This window comes from Tenebrio molitor, chromosome 9, assembly GCF_963966145.1.
Source record: "Tenebrio molitor chromosome 9, icTenMoli1.1, whole genome shotgun sequence".
Lineage (NCBI taxonomy): Eukaryota > Metazoa > Arthropoda > Insecta > Coleoptera > Tenebrionidae > Tenebrio > Tenebrio molitor.
This window is the reverse complement of record NC_091054.1, coordinates 12,321,809-12,344,204: the sequence shown is the minus strand read 5'-3', so window position 1 is coordinate 12,344,204 and position 22,396 is coordinate 12,321,809. Positions and strand designations below refer to the sequence as shown.

Below are 22,396 nucleotides of genomic sequence, written 5' to 3'. Positions count from 1 at the left end.
CGGATAATGTAATAAGGTTTCGAGATTGCTTTGTGAATTGCCTTTTGGATTGCATTTTTACCCTTTTTAATAACCCTGTATATAAAAAAATATATTAAACCAGAACATTTTTCATGGTCAGTTTTCTATTAAAAACACATATACGTATACAAGGTGATTCACTAGTAATAATGAACCTAACGAAAATTGTGATGCAGCCAACATTACATTTGGACCGATTATGTGGATTTAAAAAATATGTTAATTTTACACAACATAGTCAACATTCCCAACATTACATATGTCAAACTTAATCAAAATCATTATGTGGAGTAATCAATAAAAACACAAACTGTAAAACTATGGGGACATGTATTGTTGGTTGCATCACATATTTTGTTAGCGTCATTATTACCTGTGAATCACTTGTATATAATATTGTTTCAATTTTTATAATATAAAAAATTTGTATTTTTCCTTTTTGATGAAAGTGTCAATATTATAACAGAGTAGAAGAAAGTTAAATATGTTAACAAATTTGTTTATTTTCTTCGTTTACTTATCCCAGGGGGCTTTTTACATTTTGCATTGGGGACAATTTTTTAGTTACACCACTGAATATATCAATTTGTCTCTTCTAAAACACGATAGTGGAGATCAACGGTCGCCCTGAATTGAGATATGTAAATGGAAACACTGAAGAGCTTTAACAAAGAAAAAGCTGAGTTGTTAGAACGCTGCAGCGTCATAGAACTCCTACATATTACTGATTTTAGTCAAAAAAGATCAAAATGATATTTCTAAGTAAGTTCTTGAATTTACTCTAACCAATCTACATGATATGATAAGTGATGTGTGCTTCTAGTACTTCTCATTACACGTGGCGCTGATGCTTCTTGTACTAATTTGTGTAAGATTATTAAAACCAAGATGAAATTCTGTGATTATAAACCAATTCGCTAAAATCCCGAGAGCAGGTAACTACCTAAAGTACGTGTTTCGTTTTTCACCCTTACAGCTGTCGTACAGAAGCTCGTTTTGTTGAAAATGACAGCCAAAGCCGTGACGTGTTACTTTTATAAGGTTTAACTTCAATTTAGCAAACTCGCCAAAACTGCAAGTTTCCAATAAATGTGTTAATTCGGGATTAATTTGGGAACAGTTTTCTTGTAGCGTTTCCTAAGATGACCGCCCAGTTTTGTAAAACTTCTTTGATGTTGTCGCATTCCACGTCAACAAATATTCTGAATCGATTTCGACGAAACAATTTGAGGTGCGATCGGGCGGATCACAATAACGTTCCCGCCTCTTGTCTCTTTCGCTGGAAATAGTTTCGCGTTAAGAATTCACAGAGGCCCGATTACAAGCCAAAAAAAAAATAATAAAAATTTTAATAAGCTCTCGTTTTGGACGTGGGCGAAATGGGTTGTGCTAGATGTGATCGAATCGGTGTTAATGTGAGAGAATTGGGGAAAGGAAAGAAAAGCAGGAAGTGCCGGTGGAGACCGAAGATATATAACTTTCGATCCTTAACGTGCGGCGTGTGTTTCGGCGGTGACCCTACCAGAAGATCACCATCGCGTTTCGCTTTCAATAGTCCACACGTCGGAAGTGTGTCACAGGGGAAAGTGCTCCGGAGCGTCGCGGCCAAGGTGACATGGCATCGATGTGGGCCACTGCGCAATTAAAAAGACATCGTGTGCGGGACCCTATGACATAATGTCAACAACAATCGAGGGGTCGGCGGCCCAGTTTTTCTACGGATGTGCAAGTGCACCTTCCCAGAACTTTCCGCCGCCGTAATCGCCAAGACATCACCGTTTTAATTTTCGGTAGTGGGTGCGCGACGCATAAAACCGCAGACTCCGAACCGGATCCCCATAACGTGCGCGATGTTGCTAGCGGCTACCGTCGTCCTCATTTGCGCCTCTCCGGCGCTGGCCTTCCTGGCGGCGCGCAGCGGGGGCTTCCCCAAATTCCCGGCGGACGCGTGCGGCCGCCGCGCCATCTCCTGGACGCCCGACCGGGAGCCGCGCGTCGTCGGCGGCGAGGAGCCGCCCTACGGCGCCGTTCCCTGGCAGGTCGAGCTGCGCCTCGGCGAAGAGCACCAGTGCGGGGGCGCCCTCATATCCCGCCGACTCGTCCTCACCGCCGCTCACTGCTGGATGGAGGGCCTCGTGGTGATCGCGGGGGCCCACGGCCCTCCCGGGACGGCCCCCTACGAGCAGGTGGTTCGCGTGGAGCGGGCCATTCAACACCCGGACTTTCGCAAACTAGGACCGTACAGTCACGACATCGCTGTGCTTTTGCTGGCCGCACCCGGAATTGAGTTCAATATTTTGGTAAAACCGGCTTGTTTCGCTTACGAATCGCCTCCCCCCGGCACTTGGTGCGAGGTGTCCGGATGGGGGGCCAGCGATCCGAAGACTCCTGACAGACTATCACCGGTCTTGAGATCGGCCGCGGTTCCGTTGCTGTCTCTGGAGACTTGCCGGAAAGACGGGATTTACGGGGGAAGACAACAACCCATACTGGATTCTATGTTGTGCGCGGGACACTTGAGAGGAGGAATTGACGCTTGTGGGGGAGATTCTGGTGGACCGTTGGTCTGTGAAAGAAATGGCAGGCATGAATTGACGGGAATCGTGTCATGGGGAGACGGGTGTGCCAAGAAAGACAGACCCGGGGTGTATACCAGGGTTGCAAGCTTTTTACCCTGGATAAGAGACTGCGCTAAACAACTGGGAGTCGATTATAATTTTTAAATGCCAATTTGTGATTTTAATTGCCTTGCTGTACTGAACCATTTATATTTTATTACAGTGCATGTCGTTTCGAAGTAACGCTAGTCATTTATGATACATGTTTTAGTACCACAAGAGTAGCACATTGTTCCTAAGATTTACATTTATTTACTCTGTAGTATAGGCCGTAGCTGTTAAACCGATTTATACCATTTTAATAGTTATGTCAACTAAAACAAAAAATAAAATGTATGAATTGTTGTCGTTAATTTAATTTTAAAATGGATTTAATTCAAAAGCGTTATTATTTATTTAATCGAAGGGGGTTTACGCATGCAAAGAAACTGGCGCCAGTCTCGTTTCACTAGAAACACGTCAATTCAACTGGCGCCACCCAACTAGCGCTACGAATCATTATCCCAGTAATATAAGAAGCTGGTGTATTTTTTAGAGCACCAATGACTTTTGTTAGACCAAGTTCAGCCAAATCAAGCGGAAACTCGAGGCAGAAATCGCTAAATTTATTAGCCATTAATTCATCAGGTGATGAAAAGGAGGTGAAAATAGGAGCTGATCAAAACTTGAAGAGTAATCGTCAGAAATTGACGCTTCTTTTTTTAAAGATTTTCTGGGGCTCTAATGACGATATCAGTGTTGATGTGAACTAAACCAATTGACGCAATCCTATAACAGTTTAGGACTAATTGAAACCATACAACCATAGAATTACACACGCTGATACTAATATCGGTGCCAGTAAATTTGTATGAAGTCCATTTTTTAATTATAGTCCGATGTATCAATTAAAAAGCAGAACAACTGCCATATTGCTATCTCTTTTCAACATAATGTAAACAAACTATTGAATTCTTGTACGTATTGTATTAAGCGTGTCCCACTATGCATCTCGCTTTAGCATGTGTGATTCGAGCAAGACAGGAGTTGTACGTTTATTACATTAGCGACGTCAAATTTTTAGGTTATGTTTTAACCACATTATTTGTGATAATTTTGTTTAATTTTGCTTGAAATGTTCTCCGTATGATGCCAACGAAAAGCATGTGGACAGATTCATTTACAGAATTTGTAAATTGCAAAAATAATTCGAATTGCGCAGAAACTTGCAAGACTGGAAGTTAACAGGTAAGGGGGTAAACTAATTCATAGGGAGTTGTTCTGTGTTCATGGCGTTGCCGAAACAAAATCTAGGAAAAAAGAAAGACAGTCTAAACGTGGTTCTTTAGTGCTGTTTTCAACAATTTTTAATATATCTGACCGATTAGTTGATATGTACAGTTGGCTTCAAAAAAAAAAACGGGAAATGAAATTTGACCTAATGTGAACTGAAAATTTAATTTGTTAATTTATGTCAATTTGTGTCTGTTTGACAGTATTTTTGACACTTAAGTGCAGTTTTTAACCTAAATTCCAAAAGGCCGTTTCAAACTATAAAAATTTGATAAAATCTGACAGAACTTTTTCTGACAGTTCCCGTTTTTTTTTTTGAAGCCAACCGTAAATAGTTATCAAACAAGAGTATATCCCCAACGCCAGTAATCTTTGCAGGTGGAAACTTAGCTTAAGATTCGCGAACAATGACGGACGATAATGTATGCAGTTGTTACCGGTGAGCAAAAGTACAGCATTTTAATGTTAATACCATACTTTCACACGATCCGTGTTTTAAATGTTAAATATTATATCGAGAATTGTCTCAGCTGTAAATGTAATAAAAACATTTGTTATTAGATTTCTTATAAGAAAAAATATATGCCACAGTAGTAAAATTACTCGACACAAAATTAAAATGGATGTTAGAACAGTAAAAATGTTTTATATCGTTTTGATAGCAAGGCTTTGTTCCTTGAACAATTTTAAGTGAATGCAGAAACAAATATTTCTTGAAATATCTTTGACCTCATTCTATAATTCAATTTTAATAACCTGTGTTTGGAAGCCAAATCTCCTAAGAAAGTCGTATTAGCTCAATTTATTTTAATTTTTAATAAATAATAAAAAAAGAAAATTACATTAATAGTGTCAACTCTTCACTTGATTTAGTGCGAGCACAACGGGCATTGTATCTATCCGATCGGACAGTCTATATAGCAGTAAAAAGAGTTATCTTTATTGTGGTCGTTTCAATTCCAACAGTTAAAAATTGACGTTTACTAACTAGGAGGACAGTTATTTCACTAAAAATATTCGTATTTATGGCACATTACAATAGCACCAATAAAAGACAATTGTCATTGTGGTCCATAAACTAGAGATATCAAAACATGCAGTCCAAATATTTTCTGGTGAATCCGCTATAAATGAAACAGTAATTAGTAAGAGCGAGAATAACGAAGCAGCAGAAATCTTGACTCGTTTATCTAGAAGTGACATGGAGTATACCATTATACTGTATGATCGGAAAAAAATAGAGTGAGCTGTGACCAAGAATTTCAGTTGGAAATTCGTTAAAATTTCAATTATCAGATGTCAGTCTTAAAAGTTAGGTTAGTGATTTTGAGAACGTTGAAATCTTGATTTTCATAAAGGTGTGACTTGTCGGTTGTAAAAGAATCATGAGGAAGGAGCTCCAATCGTATTTACGAACTAGAGTAAATGTTCGAAATGTCTGCCTTCAGTTTCCAAACATAATGTTACTCTCTTCGCTTTTGACCTTCGCAAAGTCGGGACTGGGGACATCAATTAAATTGCAGTTATCAGTAATTACTTGCATTAATTCGGGAATTGTGCCAGGCCTGTTTTTGAACACAGGTAGGGAAAAATAAATTAATCAAGGCAAGTTGTCGATAAGTGCCTTGAAAGTCCGGAATGACAATTACTATTGTAATTTGAATTAAATTTTTACGTGCTGCCAACAGAATCAAGGCCATTTCGATTTTTTTTATTTTCGATCGCACGATACACAGCCGTAAAAACGAGTTGCCGCATTCCTTCAAGAAAAAATTATTTCGAAAGCTCCGCAAAATAAGCGTCATCAGCTGCTTTTAACTCTAACTGCTCTCGTGTCAAAAAAAAAAATACTCCCTAGAATTCGAACTTTTAGGGAAATAACGTTTTTCATGTTGTGTGTAACTAAAATTTTCAAAAGTAATTTTGAATGTTTAAGGTTGGTTACTATGAATTGAGTCCAATTAAATATGCCGCCAGAAACCAAAATTGATTATGAAACGAAAAAACATCCATCACTTAGCGAGAAATAGAGCCATATGCAACTGTTACAAGGAATTCGCTGCCTTACGGTTACGATATGTTTTGTTTGTCACCAGTAAAGCTCGGATTCTATGCAAATTGCATATTTGTTTCTATGGCGTACATAGACAAAATTTTGGATTTTCTGGGCATATTAACAATACGTCAACTAACTATATGTCAGTCATAAATCTTTCATCTTCATCTTCTGAAGACAATTTAAACCCAAAATATCCAAACAGTGGAAGATCCCGCAAAAAAATAAACTGCTTTGATATTACCAAGAAAGATATTGATGAAGCAGGTCCTTCGTCAGAGAATAAAAAAAAATTCCTGCAAATGTTGATGATGTGAATTTTGCTGGAAATCTTTCAAGACTTGTCAAGGTTTGAAGATTCATTGTTCGAAAATTCATCAAATTAAAGAAACGTTGCCTTTCAAGAAACAATCACAGAATTCAGAAGAAAAAATATATACCAATGTCTTTCAAGAAAATTATTTATCCAATTTAAAATCTAAAATTCCTGTACTCAAGAGAGTTCCAAAAGCAGCTCGTCCTTTAGTTTCCAATGAACTGACAAATGTTATTAATGATATTGTAGAAAAAAATACTGATGTAAAATGGTATAAACTATTTTTGTTTACTTATGTTGTTTTGCAACTACCACAAAAGAAAAATAAATCAAAAAGCCTAACAACCTTCGTAAAAAAAACCTTAACGCCTGGAAGATTATCAAACAAGCAGATTTTAATGAGATATACAACCACATTATGGAAAATTTTGTCGACAAAAAACAGAGAAAAATTACCAAAAAGTTTAAAGAAAATGACAGTCAACTATGTCAAAAGGCTCAAACAAAATTATCAGATGGGGATATACGTGGTGCTTTAAATATGTTGACTTCACAAGATATGATTGCTCCAAGAAATGAAGCCACGATACAAGCATTACAGAAGAAACATCCACCACCAAGAAAATATAACTCAACAACAGTTTTTCAACAAAAAATAATATATCTTCTGTAACTAGTCTAGAAGTAACAAAAGCTATAGCGTCGTTCCCAAATGGTTCTGCTGGTGGATTAGATGCCATCCGACCTCAACATCTTAAAGATTTAACATCTGATGCATTAGGCCAGAATAAAGTGAATTTAACTACATCCTTAACGAATTTAGGAACGTTATTATTGAATGGTGAAGTACCTTCATCAATATGTCCAATATTATATGGTGCAAATCTTTGTGCCTTAAAAAAGAAAGATACGACCAATCGCTGTAGGTTCTACCATTAGAAGATTAATATCCAAAATTGTTTGTCGAAGGATAGCTGATAAGCTAGGATCAAAGTTTAGACCTCATCAGCTTGGATTTGGAACAAAAGGAGGAATAGAAGCCGCTATACATTCTGCTAGACGATATTTACAATATCCTCATCAGTCAACAAAAGTACTTTTAAAAATTGATTTCTTGAATGCCTTCAATATGCTAGACAGAGAAACAATTTTGAAGAAAGTTAATGAAGAAATTCCAGAATTCTATAATTTTTTAAATCAATGTTATCAGAAACCTTCTAATCTCTACTATGGTTCTACAGTTATCCTTTCCCAACGAGGTGTCCCACAAGGTGATCCGTTAGGACCTCCTTTGTTTTGTCTTGGTATTCAATCTATGATAAATTCCCTCTGTTCTGAGCTCAACATTTGGTATATGGATGATGGTACATTAATTTCTGATCAAGAAAATGTATTTCAAGATTTGGAATCTATTATAAGTAGATCAAAAGACATAGGTTTAGAGCTTAATTTCTCCAAATGTGAACTAGCAGTGACATTTAATGATACAGAAGAGAGAAATAAAATATTGGAACAATTCAACTTCATTGCACCTGGAATTAAGCTTTTAAAACAAGAGAATACATATATACTAGGTTGTCCTTTATATGACACAGGGCTATCAAAAGCATTAGAGAAACGCACTTCTGAATTAGATAACATGACCACTCGCATGTGTCTTTTACCATCACATATGGCTTTTTATCTAATGCAAAGAGCATTTTCTATACCCAAAATGAATCACCTACTTAGATGTACACCTTGCTGGCGTTCCAAACTGGAACTAAAACAATATGACAATGTCCTACGGCAATCTGTTTCAAAAATTTGTAACGTGAATTTGGAAAATGATTACAGTTGGATTCAAGCTACTTTACCGATAAAGCTAGGAGGATTTGGTCTTAGAGATGTAAACAAACTATGTTATCCGGCATTTCTTGGATCTTGGAACTCTTCTAATCAACTATCGTCACTTATACTTCCAAATTCAATTTCGCAACTAAATGATTCAGCTAGTGAAAAGCAATTTTAAATTGGAGTTTAATTACTAGCATGAAACCTTTGGAAATTCCAACGGCTTATGATCAAAAAATTTGGGATGAAAAAATTCACAATATTGGTCATAAAATATTATTAGATAGAATGTCTACAGACAAAGACCAAGCCCGATTATTAGCTCTTCAAGAAAAAGAATCTGGAGCTTGGCTGCATGCACTCCCTTCTACAAATTTAGGTACTCTTTTAGATAATCAATGTTTCAGAATTTCAATTTGTTTACGAGTTGGTATTCCTATGTGTGTTCCCCACCCATGTATATGCGGCTAAATTGTCGTTAGATTGGGCCATCATGGTCTATCATGCTACAGAAGTGCAGGAAGAAGAGCACGTCATGAAATGATCAATGACCTTGTCAAAAGAGCTCCAACATCTCCTGAAATTCCGTCGATACGAGAACCAAATGGATACTATCGAAAAGACAACAAAAGACCAGACGGTATAACTTTAATTCCCTGGTTATGTGGCAAACCTCTTTTATGGGATGTAACATGCACGGATACATTGGCTAAATTATATATTGAATTATCTTCAAAAAAAGCTGAAGAAGCTGCTCGCCTACGAGAAAATGCAAAAAAATCGACATACGTAACGTAGCGGAGACTTATAATAATTACCATTTCGTACCTATTGCTATTGAGACTTTGGGTTCTTGTGGTGATGACGCAAAAAAAAAATTAATGAGATTGGGCAGAAAATACAGAAGATTACAAATGAATCAAGATCAATCAAGAGTATAACGTATGTATAGGTGTGCGGAGTGTGCGGCTATCGTCTCGTTTAAATAAGCGATTTCAAGTGGTTAATAGTGGCGAAAAATTTTTGACCTTGTAATAGAGAGATAAAGTTGATTCGTGCTCCAGGGTGGTGTAACGGCCGTTTTGAAATATCAGTCTGGCGTAAGGTTGTTTTTCTTTCTTTTTTTTCCCACGTGGTTCGGGTTCAGTATCGACAAGCAAGGTAAGGTGATTTGATTATTCCTATCAGTTGATTTTTTGGGAGCTCTCCCGCTGCAAAGGTCAAAATGAGCGCTTGCGCTAACTGCGACAAGCCTATTGGTGGTTTTCCTTCAATAAACTGCGACGGATGCAATAATTGTTTACATGTATCTTGCACAGGTCTCACATCCGAGGACCGCATAACAAGAAAAAAGATCCGTAATGTAAAAATTTACTGCAGCAAATGCATGTCCAAAGCTGAACAAACATTGAGCATCCATGAATTGTTACAGACATTTTTAAAAGAGATATTATTGCTAGCATAGAGCAAAAAATAGAACAAAAAATTAGTGAGTTGCAAAATGTGAACCTATCGTCTCTTCAATTTGAAGAAGTCACAAGTGAGGCCGTCGAACGAATAATACGTGCTAAAAATGTAATTATCTACGGTGTTCCGGAATCGAGCGGCACCGCTGAACAACGTCAAACCAAAGACGCAGCTGAGATCCAAAAAATTATCAGCGCTATTACTCCGGAAGCCATTCCCCAGAAAATTATTTGTATCGGCAAACCAAACTCATCTAACACGCGTCCTCTTAAAGTCAGTTTATCTAATGATCTGATCGCTAAGGAAGTACTGAGAAACAAAAATAAGCTTATTAACTCTGACCTGCCTCGTTCAATCTCAATCTCAGATGACAAGACCCCGAAACAACTGGAATACCTAAAGAATTTACGTACCGAATTGCAACTTAGACGTGATAATGGGGAAGATAACATAACCATTTTAATATGTGAAAGGAATTCCTTCTATTATCGAGTCAAAAAAGTAGAAACTGCAGTAGTAGAATGGTCCCTAATGTACACAAACCTAGCTTCGTTAATGGCAAAGATTGATGATTTAATACTATTCGTTCAACTTCACAAACCGGCTTTTTTATTAATAACTGAAACATTTCTCAGCAGTCAGCAATAGCATTCCCGACTCCTTAGTAAACTTAGACGGGTACACCCTTTATCGCACTGACCGCAGTGATGGAAGAGCTGGTGGCGGTTCATCCATATAGGTACAGTCGATGGACAAATAAAACTGGGACAAAAATAACAATCACAGAAGTCAAAATTTACAAATTTGCATCGTTTAATTACGGTTTTATCACAAATAGGTTAACTTTGGTCTGACATATTATATTGACACTGACAAATATATTGACAATTCAATGTCTGATTTACATAGATTAAATTTTAAGTGTCCCAGTTTTATTTGTCCACCGACCGTACATAGAAACCAACATTGTAAATGAGTTCAAACCTAAACCACAGTATAACCAGTAGCGACACGAAATGACAGGTCCATAAGAAAAGCATTGGGTCGTTATGAACACGTCTAAATGATGGTTTGGGTAGTAAAGTCCTTGAGAATGGTTTGAATTCGTTTGAAATTTGTGGTGGTAGCCCTGAATCACTATGAATTCTCTGATTAATAAATGTAAATTCCACTAAAACTTTCTGTTTTCTAAAAGATGTCTGAATTTGTATGTATAAGGAGTTGCCTATTCATATCACACGCTGTTTGAGAAGTGACGGTTTGGGTAGTAAAAGTCAATAAGGGTCACGTTCGCAAATCAAGCTGTCTGTCGCTACTGGTTATTATACTGTGCCTAAACCCATAACGTTTCGATGTAGTACCGTAAAAAAAAATCAGAGTAGGCGAAAATGGTGGTTTGAACCAATCAAAGCATCAGAATACCACAATCCAAGTAACTCGATTTTTTTTTAATTGATCGCACGTTACTTCTGAGGTTACGATACTTGAACTCGCTTCCTCTACACTGTCTTTTACAATCGCCTGCGTATATAGACCACCCTCTAGGGCCCTGCTGCAAGATGATATGATACTATTTCATAAACTATCCGAATTGTCAGCAATTGATGCTAATTTATTCATTGCAGGCGACTTTAACCTACCAACGATAGACTGGTCCTCAACAGACTACTTAAATATTAAAAACTATGCTGATAATTCAGCTCACATTCAGCTGCCTATCATTTTGTTGAAACCACAGACAATTAAACATAGTAAGACTGTCTAGATCTATTCAAATTTCAGCGACGCGCTAACGTAGGGCCGAACTAGATGTATAATAAGTTGCATATTCCTCAATTATTGCCTACTCCTTGATTATTGCAATGGAATGTATAATTAGTTGCATACGGACATATTTTTTTGTTTTTATTTACCTATTTATATTTTCGTATCCCACCTCCACCCGGCGGCACGGCAATTTTGCCGGAGTACATACACTATTACGGATAATACTATCATGTAAAGTGCAGTGCTTATCAACATAATTACCGGCGTCTCGCCTCCACATTTTGACTTTTTTGTGTTTTATGTTCTGTGTCAATGTTAAGGAATTTCCTCACGATGTGACATGAGTATAATAATATACCTTTTTGAATTTCAACCACCAATGTGTTCTCTAAGTCCAAAATTTTTAAATTTTTAAAAAGAGATTGCGGTACTATTCCTGTTGCTGAAATTATAAATGGTAAAATCGAATTTTTTTCTAAACACCAAAGATTTCTCATAGCAACGGATAGTTGTAAATATTTATTAATTTTTGTATTATATGTCTGTGTTATATTGTGTGAATTTGGAACAGCTATATCTAAAAGATATGCTTGCTTTTGTTGTTTATTATGGTTTTATTTATTAAAGAAAAACAAAGAAACAATTATCCAAACATTTTATTTCATTATTTTTAGTTTTCTTATGATCCCGCATTAATAAGTCAAGTCGATTATCTTTCACCTATTGGTAAATCTGACCATATAACCCTGCTGTCAACAATCCAACTATTAGTATCCGAAATTCCCAAAAAAGTAACTAAACTAGTGAAACGTGTTAATTACAATAAATTAAAAAACGATTTGGAATCAGTGCAATGGACCAGCGACTTCTTCTCAAGCGATGATCCAAACGAAATGTGGAAAAAGTTTATTATATTCTTAAATACAGGGATTAAGAACGACACACACCCATACGAAATATACTACGTTTAACTCATCAAAGCCCTGGATTAACGATGATCTCCTACAATTAATCAAGCATAAAAGACGGTTATGGAACAAGTTTAAAAAATCACACGCGCAGCAGGACTACGACATACACCGACACTTTTCCAATACCGTTTCGGCGAGTCTACATAAGGCAAGGCAAGCATACGAAGAAAATCTTTCTACCGATCCCAAAAAAATTTACAAATACATCAGACGGTCATTGAATACTAAGGTTTCAGTGCCGCAGTTACGCAACGATGATGGATCGCTATGTTTTGATGATAACAAAACAGCGAATATTTTTGCAAAATACTCTGCCGGGGTGTTTACAACTGACCCTCATGGGTATCGGGTGAATAGTCAGCCTGAAGTTATGCTTCCGCAAATCTCGAGTGTCATAGAGAATGTACAATTTACTGAGGAAAAAATTAAAAACTGCATCTGTAGTTTAAAATCAACCAGACGGTATAACAACATTACTATTAAAAAATTATGTCGAGTATCTGTGCCAGCCGCTACGACTTATCATGCAGACATCTTTTGAAAACCACATACTTCCGTCTGCCTGGAAAATTGCTTCAGTAACGCCCATTTTTAAAAAAGGAGACAAATTCTGTGCAGAAAATTATAGACCCATCAGTTTAACCTCAGTGGTTTGCAAAGTAATGGAAACTATTATCAGTGAAGATCTATCCAAATATGTAGTGGAACGGAACATTCTTCCTAGTCAGCAACATGGTTTCATAAGAGGTCGTTCGGTCCTTACAAATTTACTTTCATGTGTTAATTCTTGGACCAGATCTATAGACGAAGGTGTTCCTGTTGATGTGGTGTATTTAGACTTCGCCAAAGCTTTTGATCGTGTCTCACATAAAAAACTTTTATATAAACTAGATCAAATTGGTGTCAAGGGAAATATCAAGTTATGGATAGCTGATTTTCTGAAGGATAGAAAATTCTTTGTGCGTGTTGGGAACGAGTTCTCTCAATCTCTTCCTGTAACTAGTGGTGTTCCGCAGGGCTCGGTGCTTGAACCACTTCTTTTCAATAACCTATCGTCACGTTTTACAGCAGGACCTTGAAAAAATATACAAGTACAGTGTAGACTGATCTCTTCCTCTAAATTTGAACAAGTGCGTAGTTTTACACCTAGGAAAAAATAACCCTCACATGTCATATATTATAGGTAATATTGATCTTTCGCACGTTGAATCACATGTCGACCTTGGTATAACGATCACACAAAATCTGACCTGGTCAGTACATATTTCAAGAGTGTGCAAAAAGTGTAATACCACTTTATTTCTTCTAAGAAAGACATTTAAGGGCATTAGCTTTGAAACCTCGATTACCTTGTACACGTCTTTCCTATGGTGCTATGAGACCCTCATACGAAGAGAGACTTGAACAATCTGGACTGAGCACGTTTGAGGATAGACGACTCAGGGGCGACCTAATTGTCACGTTTCGTGCAATTAGAGGATTCTTCAATTTTGATTTGTCTCCGATTTTTACTTTAAATCGAGCTGAAAGGTTGAGAGGACATAATTGGAGGTTGAAAAAAGACTTTAAAACGAAAATTCGTGAAAACTTTTTACCTAACAGAGTCTTTGATCACTGGAATGGACTATCAACAGAAATAATGAATTCGACAACGGTAAACTTTTTTAAAAATAAACTAGATGTACTCCCCAGATAAGTAGACCTACGCCACTGAAAGTTTACCTATCGAACACTTTATAATAGTATATTTTAACCAAGGTAAGAAAGTGCTTTCTTGCAGACCGCAGGCAAAGATTATAAACCGAGCCGTAGGCGAGGTTTGTAAGGGCCCAAGGTCTACAAGGGCACTTTCTTAACAAGGTTTGAATACAATTTTTTTCCCTACCGGCACAACTTCGTTGAAAAAAGTCAAAAAAAGATGGTTATATTCCTGATTAAAACGAAAATTTTGAGAATTGAATAGTAGGCTGGGTTATTTGTTTAATTAACTTGTCATCGCATTTGAAGATTTGACGTTTGTTCGAAAATTTGATATAAACAGAAGTTGTACATAATATCTATTCATTTTGATGGTGACCAGTCCGTAGTAACTTTTCAATTGCTAGGTTATTGATAGGGAATTTTAGATAACACTAAATCCAGTCGCAGTTGGCAACTCTTGGAGGCGCCATTTTGGCAGAAACGTCACGCTCGCAGAAGACAGAACGACTTGCGCAAACGTTTTTCGACGTAGACTTGGTGCGCGTATCTATAAAATTGGTACGAAATTTCAGAATTCAAAAAGGACAAGCCACGTCGTCTTCTCAAAATTGAGAACAAACGGTTAATATTAAAACTATCCCACCTCCACCCGGCGGCACGGCAATTTTGCCGGAGTACATACACTATTACGGATATTACTATCAAGTAATAGTGCAGTGCTTATCAACATATTAGGCAGAATATAGCCTAAGGGAGTCCGTTTCGGCTCAGGGACGCGAGGGTCGCGGGTTCGATTCCGACCCAGGGCGAAATTTAAAATAATAAAAAAAAAAGCTATATTCTGTCTCGTGATTCGGAAGTTACGTTAAGCCATTGGTCCCGGTCTATTGAGTTGGTCACCATGCCCCTCATAGATTTGTAAACCAGTCACAGACTGTGTAACAAATTTTATATTAATATTCTTTTGAGACATTTTATTGAAGCCAACGAAAAACAACTCACAAAGACGAACATCGCCAATAAAGTTAACTCTATTTGTGCTTTTTGTTATACATTTTGGCTAGTAAGTACTGTAGTTTGATGCCTTCTGCCTTTTCATCTCCTATAAAACACTTTTCTAAACTTCATGTTTCTTTCTGTCTGATTAATTTTTATCTGAAAATATTTATATTAATCAATGCAATTAATTGAAAGGTCTGATTACTTTTAGTAATCCCCAGACATTTTTCGCGTTTGTCTTACTGCCAAATGACCATTTCCTTCGTTCTTCATTTATACATATTAAGAATTGCATGAGGTGATTTTAAAATTTTGACATTGAATGATCTGTACCTGGATATAACCTCACTTTTCAATAGATGTGATCACAGAATCGGACAGACGTTTTTAGTTTTTTGATAAATGCATTGAAATCATTGCCTTACTACCATTGTCAAGTTTTTTCAATTCTGACATTTTCACATCATGTTCACACCACACAAATATTTAGTGTAAAACGTATGCAGCACACAGCTAAACAGCGCCTACTATTTTTTTCGTTGCGATCACAATCAAAGTGAATAGATAATAGTACCTATAATTTGTTTCAAAATCAAAAATCCACCAACACTGCATTCTACCTCGAAAATACAACCGACAACGTCGCCAATTTTTGTTTTTAGTGTGTTTGAAAGTGTCAAAAAAACGTGGGGCTATGAAATAAAACTCTTGACAGTCGTTTTGGTCGTAGTTCATCGTGTTTTTTAAATTTTTCGAAGCACTTAATGAACGCTCGCTTTAATTTAGCGGTTAAAAGATTCCTTGTTTTTCGAGGCATTTTTATAATTTGATATTTGTGACACACTGAAGGTCAAATTTTGGCTTGGTTGGACCAACCCAGAAAAATGAAACTTATTCTAGGGATTTCTTTTTTTCTGCCAACATAATTCAACAGGTGGTGGATTTTTGATTTTGAAACAGATTATACCTAGCTTATCTGTTTATTTTCCAGATTATATGATTGATCTACCAACTTGCTTTATTGAATAGGCTTTCATTTATCAATAACTTATTTCACTTTTAACACTTTTGACATTTGTATTTTGGTACAGTTTTACCATAAACATTTCATGATTAACTTTCTTACCTTAGCGAGAAAGTTGAATTTTCTCACCTCAAATGAGGTATCCACAGCCTACATTTCTAACCGGTAGGGAAAAAAACAATTTTTCTAGCTGTCACACTGTCTCTAGTTACTAGGCATAATAGGTTTTATAAACCTCTGCCTTTATTTTCTTTCAATAATAATAATAATAACTTCTGCGCTAACACGGTTTTATTTTATCATCACGCCTATAATGGATTTTGTACAGTCTCTTTCGGATTGAATATATTATATTGTTTATGCTAATTTTCTTACTGATTAAAAAAAATTAAATTTAATTATAGTGTACCTACATAACAATTCTATCTAAATTTATTTCTTACGCACGTAATACGCTCGATCGTCCAGCGCTTAAATTTAATAACGAATAACGCATTTTGACTTTTGTTAAACAGAAGACGGTCGATGGTCGAGCGTTGGTATGGTCTATAAACATCCCTCAAAAATACGCCGAAACATCAGCCTACTCGTTAAAAAAACGGATATACTATAAAAAAAAAAATTCCGGTATAGAAATTGTTCTTATTCTGATTAACAATTAATACTTCTAAATTTTTAGCAGATTTTTTTAGTTTGCATGTCTAATTGAATACTAGACATAATATTATCATAACCTCATTCACATCCTAATTGTTACAATTTTACATTGTCTAAAAAAATTATTATTACACCTAAGTAACGATGCAAACGTAATATTTGTTTTTTTTTTATAATTTGTTTTTGTAACACAACTATGTACTATGTACTATGTACTTAAAATTGATTTTTTTATTTTGTGATATTAAAAAGGTTACACATTTTTATATTTTGTAAATAATAAAGTAGAGACTTTTTTTTCGTATCCCACCTCCACCCGGCGGCACGGCAATTTTGCCGGAGTACATACACTATTACGGATAATACTATCAAGTAATAGTGCAGTGCTTATCAACTATTTTTATGATTAATATTAGTAATAACAGCAGCTCCCTGAATCTTACTGCTAAATTACTAGATCACTGGCACACAAAAGCTTAGTATTTTAATGATGGGGGATGTTGATCAAGGAAATTGTAAAAGGGCTTTCAACTCATTGCAGTTGCTACAAATTTTTTATTTAAAAAAAAAGTAAAACATCAAGTTTTTCGTGGCGGCGAGTACAAAAACTGGGATTTCTTATCTAAAATAATAACATCCGAAGGGCTCAGAGGCAGAGCCGAGTAGATGGTTTGCACAAAAATAGGATCGCAGGTATTAAGTTCAGATTTGACTAAATAAACTTTTCTTAGCCCCTCATCGAAATAGCTGTGGATACCATCACTAATGGCACTATAAACGAGAGCAGCGATCTCGCCAACAGGAGTACCTATTACAGTTAGCTTCCATCATCTTTTTTTTAATTTCTTTTCCCATATCTTCTTGGACGAATAAATCCCACATTTCTCGTGCACTTTGCTTTTTCTCTTTATTTCTGAATACGTACCGATTCTGAAACAGCTCGAAAGCTCCTCGGGCAGATAACTTTTTTGTAGCATGGAGGTACTCGAGTTTAGTTTTCTCCTAAAATATTTACCAAGAAATTAGCAAATTAGTTTTAAAAGTTTAGTGTATTATCTTACCAAAGACTGTTTCAGTTGCAATTCCACATCTTTCTGTTTCTCATATTTTTGGACTAATTTATCCTTCTGTTGCTCGTATTTTTGACCTGTTGCTCGTATTTTTGCTCGTATTTTTGGACTAATTTATCCTTCTGTTTAATTAATGAATCTAAAACAAAAAAATATCGCAGGTATAATTTTAGCTGGCTTTATATGAAATATGATCCTTACAAATGATACAGATCAATCCCAAAGTGACAACAAGAACTGATATAGCAACCCATATTCCATTTAATATGTCCATAATGATAATGTCCACCTGAAACTCGTTTCATTTTAATGTTATAAAAATCTACAAATTACCATTGTTATAGTTCTCTTATTTATAATTTCTGCAGTTATCAAACGATCATAAGGCTGAAAATAGTTTCCACAGCTTTGTTGTGTCAACTAATAATACATACAAAAAAGGCTATTATATACTCCTAACTAATTTTATTCAATTAACTCATATTATTCACAGTGTCTTGCAAGAGTGTTTTTATTTGACGATGTATCAACTGGTCAAGATTTTGTTGCAAAATATTTTTAAGCTCCGTAATAATCTCTGTTTTCACTTGATTTATGTTGGTATTTACGTCTGTTTTCATTTGTCCAATGTCGGACTTCAATGTCCCAATGTCGGACTTCAATGTCCCAATGTCTGCCTTCAATTGATTTAGATTATTTGTTAATACATTCACTAATTTAGAAAAAGAAGTAAGTAATGTCTGTTTTCTTTTTGTTTCAATAAGTTGCATCACTTTGTCGTCTAACTGAGCCTCAAAATAAGATGCTGAATTCTGTAAAAATAAGCATGTAACATACAGACACATACCTAATGGCCCGATTTAACCAAATCTAGATTGACATGCGGTTAGGAAACATGTGGTAGCTTGAATCCAACTGTTATCATTTTCCAAATTCACGTTGCAAATTTTTGAAACAGATTGCCGTAGGACATTGTAATACCCCAGTTTGAATTCAAATTGCCGCCGCCGAAACAAACACCAGAGGAACTGTTTGGTTCTTTTGTTGTGCACGGTTGTTAGATTTTGGGATTGCGTGCTGTTGTTAAGGGTCTAAGGGGAGACGGGACACTCGATTCTCAGCCCTCGAAGTGAACGGTGGTGTTTGTTGAACCGTCGTTTTCATTGTTATTGTTTTAGTTGAAAATGTTGTTATTGTGGTTACGAATCGCGAGTCGTGTATTTTCTTGTGTATTGTCAAGGTAATCAAGACCGTGTTCCGTAAACATTCGCCAATCGCGGAGGAGATTACAGGTGCGCACCGCGTGTGTCGCCGACAGTTTGCGCGTTGTAATTCAGGTAGGATAGTCTTACAGACAACAAGTAGTGCTTAGCAGGTATGTTATTTCGTTTTGTTATTCTGATAAGCTCGGGTGAAATAGGAATTGATAGAGTGGGTAAATTCTTGAGGGAACGTGGCAGTAAATTTATCAGGTAAAACCGTCGAAATCCGTTGGACGAGTCCATTTTTCAAGTTAGAGTTCAGTCCGGACGAATCGTGGAAATCCGTTGGGCGAGTCCATTTTTAAAGTTCGAGTTCGGTAGGGGCGACCCGTCGGAATCCGTTGGGCGAGTCGATTTACAAAGTTAGGGTTAAAAGGGGAGGAACCGCTAACCGATCACATTGCGTCAGCGATTTAATTAGGGAAAACGGGAGTCCATTTCGGGAACGGTCTTCCATTTGCCACAAGGAAAAACGGGGCACGTGTTTGGTCGAAGTTAGGCATGTAGTACGGGGGCAGTTTAACCACGTTGCAATGAAAAACGGGAGCCTGCCAAAAGAGCCGGACGTGGGGGGGGCTTTGTCGCACCAGCAGGGCCTCTTCATGACGTGTGATCTTGGCCGCAGAGTTTCTCGAACGCCTTGGTGGAATCGCAGTGGCGATTCGGAGGACACAAGCTGGGGCACTGCACCCATAACGAGTTAGGTGTCGCCGGGACTTGGACGACCCGACGTCACTAGGGTAGAAATTAGGAGACTGGGGGGCGAGAACTAGGTTAACTTCGTGATCGTAGGCCGCGTGCTATCTTGAAGAGCTGAGAGTCCGAGTTGCCTAACATTCATTTAGGGAACTAGATGTCTGTCATTGTTATCTTGAACCTGGTTGTGCAATGTTATGTAACATGTTGTTAAATTTAGAGATTGAAAAGATTATGGTGTGCCATCGTTTGTGGATGATTTTTGGGGGTTTTACTCATCCCATTTACAGTGTCTGTTTTTATCATCATGTCATTTGTTTCACGGTGTCGCTTTGTACCTCACGCTCAGGTTTAACTTTTGTTGTTAGTTAATTTGTTTAACTTTTCTTTGTTCGCTGTGGACTGTTAGTCGACAAATTTATTGTGTTGTTATGTATCTTTCTTGTTACGTCATGTAAAGTCGCAGGGTTCTGCCTTGATTCTTAAGACGCCAAATGTTCTGGTCCAGAAGTAAAAAGCCATTTTGGGGTGCTTGAAAACAAGGCATTTTTTAAGTTTTGTAGATCTTTTTCGGATGTTTACTTTTGGAAAAACAGCAAATTTATAGGATTCTACCCTGTTTTTCCGTGTGCCCAAATTTTGGTGGTCTACAGATATTTGGGTACTTTTGGAGTGAATAAAAATTAATGCTTTTTGAAGGGTTTCAGGCCTTTTTCGGTTGTTTACTTTTGGGAAAACAGCTAAATTTGTAGAATTCTGCCTTGATTCTTAAGACGCCAAATGTTCTGGTCCAGAAGTAAAAAGCCATTTTGGGGTGTGTAAAAACAAGGTATTTTGTTAGTTTTTTTGGGCGTTCTTGAGGTAATTTTGCATTATTTTGGGAGATTTTAACGGTTTTTTTCGTGTGCCCAATTTTTGGTGGTCTCACATATTTGGGTACTTTTGAGGTGGATAAAAATTAATGCTTTTTGAGAGGTTTTAGGCCTTTTTCGGTTGTTTGCTTTTGGGCAAACAGCTAAATTTGTAAGATTCTGCCTTGTTTTTTAAGACGCCAAATGTCTTGGTCCAGAAGTAACATTTTGTACTGTACTAACCTAGTAACGAATATCCCTAAATCATAGCGAGTAATTTATTTTTGACACGATAGTAACTAAGAAAATTACAACATACTTGATAAAAGTCAATTATTATGTTATAACCGTGCGTTATTATAACGGATTTTGACAGATGAATGAAATTGTCAACTTTCATGCCTACTCAATTCTCTGAAACTGACATCTTTGTTAGTGTCGTAGGAAAACCAGATAACATTTTTTGTGGTCACTTTTCTATTAAGAACACGTATACAAGATACATACACAGGGTGATTCACGAGTATAAATGAGCCTAACGGAAATTGTGATGCAGCCAACATTACATTTAAAAAAAATAATTTTTTTTGTTCGACACAGTCAAAATTTGAGAATTTTCTCCTGTGTGAACGGAATTTGATAAATGTCACAACTTGTCAAAACGAAACGTCAAGCTAATTTTAGAGATTTTAAGCGATTTGGAGCCTTTAAGGGGCTCGTCGGACAAAAAAAAAATGTTGTATTCAACTCGTTCTTGTTTAAATTGGGCTTTTTTTGGCCCATGACAAAAAAGCCCAATTTACACACGAACTCGTTAAATCAACAGCTATTATTAGGTTATGCCCGTGTTACATCAGTGCATTTTCCATTGTGTCAAAGAATGACCTTGACGACCAAAATTTATTGCTCGCCACTGTACAGGGTGATTCAAGTTTTATCGCCCGCGCGAGCACGCTGTAACTACGAAACTATTGATCTGACAAAAAACATAAACAACAAAATATGTAGAGAATTGTACGCTCTACATTTTCTATAATAACTTAGATAGACGTATCTCGCACGGATAATGAAATAATCGCAGAAATGTGATTTTCCACCCCTATTCTGCAGTATGGCGGAGCGAGCGGCAACCCCCCAAGGTCGCAAACTCGGCAATATTAATAATATGCCTAATAGAAAATACCTGCCAAGTATAAACTTTTCTGTATACCTTTTGCAAGGTGGAGCCATTTTTATGTCTCTATTGACTGGACTAGAAAGAGTACCATAAATGACCCATGTCAGCCCATTGTCAGCCTCTTTTGTGGAAGTGACCGCCCAATTTAATAATAAATCATAGCTAAATTTTGCACTTTAATATCAAATTCCATTTATTTCAAAAACCAGTAATGCTTTCATGATTTCAATGCCATCAAATTTTTCCTAAATGTTTGAAAGGACTCTCAGTGAAAAATTATGTACTATGGCGGCCAAAAAATTTTGGCCGTCACTTTCTTGACATTCAAGTAAAGTGTAAATAAACCTTTAGGAATCGTAACCCCACTTTCAATTCTTGTCATTTCGACAATCAATTTAAACTGTTTGAAGCTCAGATATTCCAAAAATCCGAAATGAATAAACAAAATTAGAGCAATCGTACATAGATAACCTGAGGTAAACGTTCTGTGTAGTAGAAATGACAAAATAATTTTGAGTTTTACCACCCAAAAAATAACGTTCGTAATTAAGACGGTAATCATGACGACAATAAAGTACGGATTACATTTTTTTTTTGATTTGACAGACAATGACGGCCAAAATTTTTTGGCCGGCATA

General features: G+C 36.6%; 1 protein-coding gene and 1 long non-coding RNA gene across 2 annotated transcripts; one reads left to right on the top strand and one right to left on the bottom strand.

The window, feature by feature from the left end:
- The first annotated feature begins 1,521 nt into the window (after positions 1-1,521).
- On the top strand, positions 1,522-2,984 carry LOC138138977 (anionic trypsin-2-like). The gene has a single exon (XM_069059128.1). It carries the CDS (start codon positions 1,872-1,874, stop codon positions 2,742-2,744), a length of 873 nt encoding a protein of 290 aa, XP_068915229.1. The 5' UTR covers positions 1,522-1,871; the 3' UTR covers positions 2,745-2,984.
- Positions 2,985-17,206: 14,222 nt separating this feature from the next.
- Positions 17,207-18,590, bottom strand: LOC138139503 (uncharacterized). The gene is made up of 3 exons (XR_011162316.1): positions 17,974-18,590; positions 17,764-17,911; positions 17,207-17,704 (listed from the first exon to the last, which is right to left on the bottom strand). It is a non-coding gene; the product is annotated as an uncharacterized lncRNA (long non-coding RNA).
- Between the last annotated feature and the right edge of the window lie 3,806 nt (positions 18,591-22,396).